The sequence below is a fragment of the Papaver somniferum genome, chromosome 1 (genome assembly GCF_003573695.1).
Source record: "Papaver somniferum cultivar HN1 chromosome 1, ASM357369v1, whole genome shotgun sequence".
Taxonomy (NCBI): domain Eukaryota; kingdom Viridiplantae; phylum Streptophyta; class Magnoliopsida; order Ranunculales; family Papaveraceae; genus Papaver; species Papaver somniferum.
In genome coordinates, this window is record NC_039358.1 from 66401178 (window position 1) to 66412008 (window position 10831).

At 35.3% G+C, this 10831-nt stretch overlaps 1 protein-coding gene, 1 long non-coding RNA gene and 1 pseudogene across 3 annotated transcripts; 2 read left to right on the forward strand and 1 right to left on the reverse strand.

Moving 5' to 3' along the window:
• The first annotated feature begins 1581 nt into the window (after nucleotides 1–1581).
• LOC113329945 lies at nucleotides 1582–3343 on the forward strand (annotated as a pseudogene).
• A 302-nt stretch (nucleotides 3344–3645) lies between these two features.
• On the forward strand, nucleotides 3646–5950 carry LOC113329950. The gene is made up of 4 exons (XM_026576805.1): nucleotides 3646–3785; nucleotides 4493–4598; nucleotides 5586–5655; nucleotides 5792–5950. The coding sequence occupies exons 1-4, from the start codon at nucleotides 3678–3680 to the stop codon at nucleotides 5910–5912; spliced, it is 405 nt and encodes a 134-aa protein (XP_026432590.1). The 5' UTR covers nucleotides 3646–3677; the 3' UTR covers nucleotides 5913–5950.
• A 3056-nt stretch (nucleotides 5951–9006) lies between these two features.
• LOC113289753 lies at nucleotides 9007–10716 on the reverse strand. 2 transcript variants are annotated; one of them, XR_003331100.1, is made up of 5 exons: nucleotides 10433–10716; nucleotides 9886–10012; nucleotides 9624–9791; nucleotides 9348–9501; nucleotides 9007–9157 (listed from the first exon to the last, which is right to left on the reverse strand). It is a non-coding gene; the product is annotated as an uncharacterized LOC113289753 (long non-coding RNA). The 2 variants fall into 2 exon arrangements; XR_003331098.1 differs by having other exon boundaries at nucleotides 9028–9501; nucleotides 10433–10715.
• Nucleotides 10717–10831: the final 115 nt, after the last annotated feature.

The window sequence follows — 10831 nt, forward strand, 5'->3', positions numbered from 1 at the left end:
ATAAGTTTGTGAATCGTAATAAGCAAAGAAGTTTACCAGTAGTGAACTTAAACTTCCATATCTCACTGAAATTTTGCTCGCATGTTCTTTGGCTTCGTATCAAACTCGGAATAACTTGTTATGATATTTCACAAGAATCTTATTTATTATTAATTTATTACTAAAAGATCGACTTTTCTACAAAAAATAAATAGATAAAAGGGAGAAAAATATGAAACCAATACCGGTTTTTGTTATTTACCTTTGATGAAGTTCTCCTGCATGATGTCATTGTTTGATTTTTAATCTTCAAAAGTAACTTGGAAGTTCCTAAGATTCAGTTACCTATTCTAATTTAGACTGAAGCCTACTTTGATAGGCCAAATCAATAAATAATTTTGACATCCAAATTTGATGATTAGTTTGACATACTAACACATATGAGTTTAAAATGGCTCGCTATAACAATGACAAGTTAAAAAGAACAAGGAAAGAGCATAAATAAACCGCTTAAACATCAAAACTTAACAATATTAATATGGGGTGGGATCCGCTCACAGCCTTAATTTCACAGTCCTCCACAGACTGTCGCAACCGTCGATGCTTTACAATTTGAATGGCTAAGATGAATTGGTAAAACACTCGGGTTCCTAGATTCACCCACGACCCAATTCCAGAAATAATACTGTTTTTCTCTCTCCTCATAACAGATGTTACAGATCATCTTCCTCAAAGGATCCTTCTTCCACTTTCTGTAACCGAAGAAACTATATGTCCGTCTATCAATGAATCTTTTATGTTGTTTTTCAATGGGAAGTCTCAAAATCCCAAAGCCAAATTTCTTGTCTTTTATATGGAATTTCAAATTATTACATTTCTAGGGTTTTGATTTGGGGATCAAGATTATGGGTGTTAATATTTAGAAAATCTAGTGCCTGAGATAAGCAATTTCATTCATTATGAGTAATACTTCATTTTTCTGATGTCTAATTAGTTCACAACAACTTACAACTATACTGATTTAATGGGTACATTTCTTAAATATTTAGTAATCTCAAATTATCAATTGCTACTTTTTTTACACCGTTTTAAATCTAGGCTTTTGTTTCACTCGGACATTATTATTTCGGAAGAATCCAATGACATCATCGGTTGACTGCAACAAAATTAAGAACTTCTTTTGCTCTAGAACAGAGTAAGCAGAGCAGAGAGAAGAAGAAACAAAAGTTTGCCTCTCACTCGGGAGAAGAGACAGGAGTACAGGACAAAAGGCCGAAAAATTTCTGAAATATTGACCGGGTCATTGACTACCCACCAAACTGCGTCTTTTTACTTTAAATCTCAGCCATCTAAACTTGCAAGATCCGTTGGTTGCGGCAGTCTGTGGAGGACTCTGTGAAATTAAGGAGTAATTTGGCTGGACACCCTTAGAGGATACACACAGTTTTTGTCATTAGGAATTTCTCCAGAGAAAATAATTTAACTTGAGTAAAACTTATCCTTCTGTAACAACATTTTAATCTTTTAGTAAATTGCATTTCATCAAGCTTTAAAAACAAAATATTGTATAAAGCTTTACATGCCAACAAAATTCATGTTGTACTGGGTGACCTCCTCTATCTTTCTCTTTCGTTCCCACCACCAGAAATTTCAAAATGGTATAACATCTACTCAAGTTCCCTTATTGTCTAATCCGATAAATCATTGGTTTAGGGTTTTATGTTTGATTTGTGTGATTTCCTAGTTCTATTTTTCAATCTAGGGTTTAACAGTATTTGTAGCGTTATTTTTTCTGATTTCGTAGCCTTTCAAGCGTTACGTCGAGATTGGGAGAGTTGCTCTGGTTAACTGTGGAGAATGTTACGGTAAACTTGTAGTCATTGTTGATGTCATAAACCAAAACAGGGTAAGCTTTTTTATTTCTGATCGATTTGTTGTTTTTGCTGTATGAATGTATAATCTGAGCTACGCAATTTTTTCATATCTCCGTTTGTGATTATATGCATTCAGCATTCCAGTACTTAGAAGGGTTTGCGATGGGTTTTACTGTATCATCTTATCATATATATAAAAGAAAAAACTCTTGAATCCATTAAGGGCAAGTAGCATTTTGGTATGGAGTAGTGTTAAATTAGTAAGATGCTTGATAACTTGGACATTTTCCCTAGATGCCATAGATAAATTGTTACTAGGAATGACTTGGTAACTGATCATTGCAGACAAATAGTTAATAGTAGTACAATCATCTATAGCTGTAGATGAGATTTTTGCCGATTTAGCAATGAACTTACTAATAACGTATGGACAATATGCTGAAATAAATCAATGCGACTCGGTCTTACACTTGTACTATTTGTTCCTTAATCTAAATAAGCGGGTCATATTTTAGGGGAATGGAGCGTCAAGAGAAGAGCAGAGAGCCACTTGCTTGCATCCTCTCAGGTAGCTCCAAACATGAATTGTTGCATGTTTGGTTTAGAAATTTGTTTCACTTAAGAAGGAATTGCACATATCAGGTTTGAGTATCAATAAGACGGAATTACACATTCCACCCCTCCCTTTATGTAATGCTTACAACCTACCTTCGGTGTTTAGTTAGTTCTCTTCAAAATGGTACCCTCTAACTTGTATAATAGCTATAAGGGTAAATAAATGATACTGGGTTATGATCTTTAGTTAGATTAGTCTGCTAGTTTCCTGTTGTCTTAACTAGTTTTCTGCCCCATGGATCTAGAAACATTGGATACCTTGTGCTTTTTGGTTTGCACTGTGTTATCTGCTGATGTTTGGTTATTGCTTTTTGTTAATGGAATAGGCACTTGTTGATGCTCCTGATATGGTGAGAAGCCAAATGAGCTTCAAGAGGCTCTCGTTAACAGACATCCAGATTGACATTGGCAGATTCCCCAAGAAGAAGATTTGATTGGCGCCACGGAGGCTGCAGGCAAGTTACCGGATATTTTCACGCAGTGTTTAGAGAAAGTGATAACTATGTTCACTGCATCTGCCTTATCGCTAATCATACTGTTTGTTTAAATGTTGTACAGATGTTAAGAGGAAATGGGAAAGCAGCTCTTGGGGTAGAAAGTTCATTGTTCAGAAGAAAAGAGCATCCTTGAATGACTTTGACAGGTTCAAGGTCATGTTGGCAAAGATCAAGGTTTGTCCAACAATTTTTTATTTTATTTTTGCTATAAAGCATCTGTACTAATTAAGATGTGGCAGAGGGGTGAAGCTATTCACCGGGAGCTTCACCTGTTGAAGCAAAATGCTGCTAGGAGGGAGCTAGCCATCAGGAACTTGATGCTGAAGAAGGCTAAGCTGGACCAACAGACTGCATAAGTTTTGGACATAACTTGTGAAGAGGGACCTTTTAGGAAAGAAAAAGGAATTTTGTAGTCGACTTTTAGCTAATTTTTTGAGTTTGGTTATGTTTCCGGTGCTTTTAGAAATTTGGGTTTGTTGAAAAATGATTTTTATTTTTAATGATTGTGGAAGTCTAACTTTCTTGGTTATAGAGTTACATCTTTGCTTGTAGTTTCTTCATAATATCATCAAAATAGATTCTGATTTGGGTTACGTTTGTGTTCTTTTGGCCAGTAGCTAGTCACATTGTTGGAGAATCTGAGGTGGAAGCTTCTAAAGAGGGAAGAAGGCTGACAGATTTTAAGTATGCATGTGTGGGCTATTCAGTGCACATGGATGGCAAAGATAAAGATCCATCTATGAATCTTGATGCAGGGGCAAGAAACCCATCAACTCCACAAGGGAAACACTCTGAATTGCCGTTTTGTATTGGTGTTGAGGTTAGAATTTTTTTCTTCATGTGTTTTGTACTTAGATCCCATCAGTAGTCTTTATAGCGTGTAAAAATCTGTTCAGTATCCAACTCTATTTTGACAACGTCTTTATACCAAATTGGCTGAAGTATCATTTCTGAAATTCAAGTGATAATAACGACTACACATATTAATGGCACATGAAAACTTGGAGCTTGCTTCTCGCAAATCCAGATAACATTTTGATTTTCTTATATGTTGCTTTTAATCTCATCAATTGGTTTGAGACTACTATCTTAACCTTCCTGTGACTAATGAATTATAACCTAGTAAGTAGTAGCTTGTCATTCCTTTTGGATGCCTTGGTCAGGGTTATTAAATTAATCAGTATGTCAGTTTTTAACACTTACTGTGTAGTTTAATGTCCTTGGTTGTGATTACATAATTTCAAGTCATTTTTCGTTGACAATTGCTCACTCTATAGTCTAAAAATTTGAACTGTTAACCACCCTCTTAGGCTATGCTATATGTTCAGAACCACTGATGTTAACAACTGCTTGTCTTTAGTGTATATGCAGTTAGAGATTTAGAGTGAGGATAGTCGTCAAAGGGTCATGGGTAGGATTCATTCGGCGTCCTAAGTTTGTCATTAGGCACCCCGACAGGAACTAGCACACTTGTATTAACTATTGCATCTTCGCATATTTTATTCACACGGATAATCCTTCTTGCAGCTTTTGGTGGATGAAAGACCTGCAGCAGCAACTGCAGGCCACGCTCCAGGTCATGTTCCAGGACGGGCTCCAGCCTATGCCCCAGCACATGCTCGTAAAACGGAAGGTGACCAATGATTGTTTGCTATAGAGACATTTTATGCCTGTCGGAAACTATAAAACATTTCTACTTGTCTCTTATTTGTGTTATAAAATTCATTACTTTTAGTATTTGTGCATAATTTGGAGTAGATTCTTCTTCCTTTTTTTTTTTTTTTTTTTTTTTTTTTTTTTTTTTTTTTTTTTTTTTTTTTTAAGCAGGCCTCTAAAAAAGACTAGCTAGATCTGCAGTTTAACAAGTCTAGGAGTAGTAATCCTTCTTACATCATTTTGAAATACATGAATTAAAAAACTAGGTAAAGTTCCTATCCAAATGCATTCATTTTCTTTAGAAGTTCCATCTCTAACAAGTATATCAGCAACATTATTAGCTTCTCTGTATCTTTGGCTGAACCTTGGATTATTGAAGCATCCCTTGAGAGATTTGATTTCACTGATGAGCCTCTTTGTTTCGCACTGCGTCTGGGAAGTCCCTTTGCAGAGTTGAATTGGATATCCTGAATCACTTTCCACCTCCAAGTCAGTAATGCCCAGCTCCATAGCCAAACGAAGCCCATTTCTAATGGCCCAAACTTCTGCAACATTATTTGTGTTCTTGAAAATATGTTTATTATAACAAGCAACAAAATCTCCTCCTTCACTCCTAATGATGCCTCCAATACCTGCAAAACCATCACCATTAGCAGATAACTAGATTCAGTACTTTATATGTAACCATTTACCAGGACCTTTCTTATGTTTGTTAGTATTGGATACTCCTCATCTTGGAATTGTAACCTTTTCATACGTGCATAGTTAGAAAAGCTTTATGCACACTCATCCCATAAGGCTATCCGTACACCTTCTGCAGTCCGCCATTGAATAAGATACTCTTCCTCGGAAAATCAATTGAGTTTTATGTGCCACTAAGTCTTTAGAACATGGTCCTGTTTATGCACTTCTCATTTTTTTTCCGAATAACTGATTGATGATTGTCTCCTGTTTTACTTTGAAGATGGTCAACCTTTGTCGCAACCGCAACCAAGCAAGCCACCGCAGCCTGCAGCAGAGGAATTCTTGCCTAGGCAAGTTTATTGAGTTATTTTATTTTCCTTTTTAGTTATTATTACCACGACTGTGTTCTGTTAATGTTATGCATATAGAGGCTATGGCGCGAAAACCTGAAGCTTTTTCTGAGTTGTAATGTATATCTTGTTGTAGGTTTGCTCGTAATGCAAATATAGTGGAGTCTGGTCTATTGAAGAACAGATATAGAGTTGGCAACTACATCAAGGCTAATGATGATGATATGATGTACCCTTACCGTAGGAGACCCAAGTAACTAAGTTCAGAGGACAACTTTCCGCTGACATTGTATAATCGAAAGAGAAAAGTATTATTTAAGAAGCCAAGTTTTGATGAATATTTATTTAAGGAGCCAAGTTTGGGTTCATCCATTTCGTTCCATCTTAAACTTTAATCTTCATCATCTTCTTCCTTAACTTTTTTTTCCACGTATTTTGTTCAAGTAATAGCTTAATGTTGATTCACTCCTGTCTGATCCGCTAGTACTTGTCAGAGGACTCAGAAACACAAAAGGAACCTATCTGCACTCACTATGATACTGGCCAAGCATATGATTGTTAAAAATCTTATGCCATTCGATGTGTTGGTTTAAAAATCTTTTGTCGGGTGTGCACTTTCAAGTTTCATTGCCTGTGGTTGATCAAGGAAGTGACGAGAGAACTTTAATATGGAACCGTATTATCAGATTGGTGCTCTTCTTATTTTTGGTCTGTCACTTGAAAATAATGCTGTAATACCACCGTTTGTACTTTTGTATTCATAACTTATTTCCGTACAGCATACCACAAGCTACTTTGCAGTAGCCAATTTTGCGATTTAAACGACTTAAAGGTTGATGATTTTTCTAAAAATTGTGATTCTTGATACTGCATCAAACACGAAAGGAGTCTAGATACTACATCCTTTTGATCGATCAATGTCACCAATCACCAATCTCTTATACTTGACTGGAATCTGTCCAGCCCTGAATCATCATCATTAGTTAATAGTTATGGACTAAACTGTTTCATTTAAATTACTACATTCAGATATTATCTGTATAAAGAACCTGAGCCTACAGTACACTACCTACTGGGCTTGAGAGCATCAGTTTAAACGGCACGGGTCATGAGACTCATGACTCATAGTACCCCAAGAAAAGAAACCGATTCTGATATAAAAAAGAAAGAAAGAAAAAGAAAAAAAACGTTTTACCTATTTCCAAGCCCCATTTTTCCTAAATCCCATCCGACCACACAAATCATATTTTATAAAACCCATTTAAAATTGGGTAGATATAACTCCCTCTATAATGTTTGATAAATGAACATTAAACTATCATAACGGATGCCCTAAAATTGATCACATTTGGAAATTGATTCCAAACTCACCGCCTTACTCGCGTTTGAAGATCAAATTGGAAAAATCGATTTCATTTACGTATATAATATGATTTTGTGGACAACAAAATAAAACAATCCTTTAGTCTAAATTGTTCAATTTGGGAACCATTGAGTAGAATCAAAAACTAATTGAAATAGTGAAAAATCAATGAAAAGTATGTATTCCCGTTTAATCAATATATATTTGGGTTCATTTTTACAGTTATTTTTGCCATCATTTATCGTGCTGATTCTTCTAGGTTTTGGTTGAAAACCATTATTAGATCATGACTAGAGTACTGTGATGATAATATATAGGTGGCGGAATGGTGCGATACATGTTAATAGCAGCTGATTATTATGATTAGTTTTTGTTTTATTTTTTAGAGAGAAAGGACAAAGGAAGACGCCTGTTGAACGAAGATGAGATGTTATCAATATAATACGGTAAGTGTTGTCTACTCATTTTATAAAAAGTCAAACAAAAATTGATATGTGTGGGTTGGATGGGATTTAGGAAAAATGGGGTTAGGAACTAGGTAAAACCAAAAAAAAAAAGGAAACTGAATAAGTAGTGAGTTAACGTGGATACAAGGAGGAAATCGGTATATATATGTTGCTTTTTTTTGTGTTGGGTTGTAATATCTTGGGCGCAAGTAATTAGGATTGGCTACTTCGTTGTCTTCTCTCTTGCAGCCAGGCACCGTGATCGGGAGCAGAGGGTTTTCAGCATTCCTTACTTTCTATGTAAGTTTTCTATTGATTCTTGCCGGTTATTATGTCAGTAGTATATGTTGACAGTGATATATTGTCTTTTACTATTTTGTTTATTTGGCAGTGATATGGATCCTGGTAACAGTTCCAGTGCGGGTCCTTTTTCAGCTTCTCCTCCCGGTTCTGATGAGGAGAAAGAAATTGTCTGGAAAATAAAGCCTGATCGTTTTGGGAAGGAAGATGACTATGATGATTCTGAAGATGATACCTGAGATGGTAAGAAGAAGCAAAGGGGTGTTCCGGAGGGTATGGTTATTGTCAATACTCACTAGGTGGGATGCCCGTGCTCTGCACGGGCCTAGAATAAAATATGTTTTGGTAGGGGTGTAATTTTTGGGATATAAAAATGAAGTTTGGAACAAAAATAATAATAATTACAATAGCATAATGCTAAAAAAGATAATTATAAGTAACTTTCAAAAATCACATCCCAAATTAAATAATCAAATCTAAAAATTAAATCTTAAGTATCTGAAAAAATGAAATTAAGCACCAAAAGAATTCAGTGTAGTCTTTCATGTCTTGTTGTCGGATAGAATGACTACGACTTTGTTGTCTCTCTTTTTTCAGGGGTTAACGAAGTAATTTAGCAAGGCCATGTCTTAATCTATCCACTTTCATAATGAAATACGAAAGTGTTCGTTACATACAAACCGCAGTAAATACATAAACGCGAGTCTGTCAGTAGAAGAGGATCAAAAAGCACTGGCATGAACAAAGAGCCACATCATCATCTTTATTAGGAGATTATAACTTATAATAAAATCTATGGAATATACTTTGTATGTAATATAAATCTATTTCACTTGGAGTTTATCTTCATGTTAACTTGTTGAATAAGCAAATGTTATATTATCTTCATGTTACCAATCTATTTCACTTGGAGTTCTTTTTCTTTAAAGCAGTTTCCTGCTAGCGATCCTCTTTTTCATACAAAATGCTTTGTACTTCTAACACGTCGTCATAAAGAAACTACAAAGAAAACGTATGATTCTTTTTATCTTCTTATCACATTGCAGAAAGAAAAAAAGTGCAGAAAATATCAGGTGCAAAGCTTCTAATACAGGTAAAAACTCCTCGCAGGCACTATCAACCTATAAACAACCCACCGTAGTCCAACTCAATATGCTCTGTGATTATAAAACAATTATACTTGTCCATACTACTCATAGCTATTGGTTCAGACAACCTAAAACCCATAACTATAATCTACAATTGCATAATCTAAAATTCCAATTAAACCAACAACAAAAAGAACATATGAAATAAAGATATATATTTACATTCCTCTTAGTACAGCTAGTAATACCAAGAGCTGGTAAAAATTATTTTGCGCAAAACTTCTATTTTCTTTTGCTGGCCCAAACTGCAGTAACACAAAGCTCAACATTATCCATATTATCCACAGCAGAAAGCAACTTTATACTAAGTTATATCAGATATCTAGTTATACCATCATCATCTATATGGATTGGAGGACAAAACCCTTTTATTGCAAAGACAAAGCAATAACCACATAGTAAACGAAAAATCTAAGATTAGCTATAGCACCCTACCGATAATGACAGCTCAATCAGTAGGGTATTCCAATAACTGTCGTTTAGTCAACTAACTTCTTCCTATATTTCCATTTTAGCATGATTTTCTGCCCATACACGTAGCATTTTTTTTGTTGCCGGCGCTCAAACCATGTACCCGCATCTGCCCAAACTGCAATAACACACAAAATCCCACAATGAAATTATAGCATCCATGATACCAACCTGGAGCCTAAAACAAAAACCTACAGATAAAGCGAAATCCATAATGATTAATGACAGTATTTTTCCTACCTATTACACTATAGTTTCAGGGGGGAAGTTTCAGGTTCTCAACATAGCATGCCAATGAAGATTCGAACTGTCCAACTGAACCAAAAGACAATAATCTCCGAACAAATACAATTGACATTTAACATGGATGCTCCAGAATCTCAAAGGAGTTCTCAATTTACTGCCTGACTGAAGAAGATTTGAGAATGTCAGGTTCTTAAAATCAAAAATAAATTAAAATTAAAGATCTATAAAATTAGGCCAAGAGAAGCGGAAAACGTACTTGGTTATGCAACCCGACCCTGTTCCGCACCTTTAATTTTCTTATGCAAAGCATAATTAGCAGTAAAAACTCTTCCAAAAAGCTCAGCATTATACATATTATCCAGAGCAGCAGAAGCATCTTCTTTCTATCAAAAAAGTAACAAAACCCCAAGCTTACTTACAACCTTTGAAATCAGAAAAGAAAAATTAAGTGTTACCTACGGAGAAGAATGCAAGGGGAACAACAATATTTGAGTCTTAAAACCTCGGTCAAAACAACCATAGGAAGCCAACAAAATTCTGAAGCAATTGGTTTTTAAGCATATACCTGTAATAACATTAAACCATTCTAAACTAGGGTTCTGTGGAAACCCAAATAAATAATTATAAAATCAAAACATGACTATCAACTGGATAGCTGAATCGGTTGATAATATTTGGTGAACAATTAAAATCAGGATAGCTGAATCAATAAAGAAAATCTGAACCACATAGAACACAAAGAAGACATCATTAATTCGTAATAGGAAATCTAACACTTTTTAGGTTTTTTATCAATTTTTTACCTCTGAAACCTGTGATGTGCTTTACAACAACAACCCTACAACATCAAAAACAAATTAAATAGGGTTGCAGTTCAAATCAAATATTTAAAATCAAAAACCCTAGTTTCATAAAAAAATCGCCTCTACAATTTACCCATTGATTCAGGATAGAATCAGTGGTGACGGCACATAAAAGAGATGAAAATGGAAAAGGGACGATAATTGAATTAGGGTATCGGTTTGGTTTGGAACAGAATAAGAGAGAATGGAGAAGTAGCGGTGAGGGGAAGAAAAGGAATAGAGAGGACGTAAGATCGCGAGTAAAAAAAGAGAATCGGGGTGAAAAATACCCAAAATTGGTGGTACGAAAGAACCAACGATTCCTATTGGTCTAAATATCATAGGTGGAGCCAGAAGCTC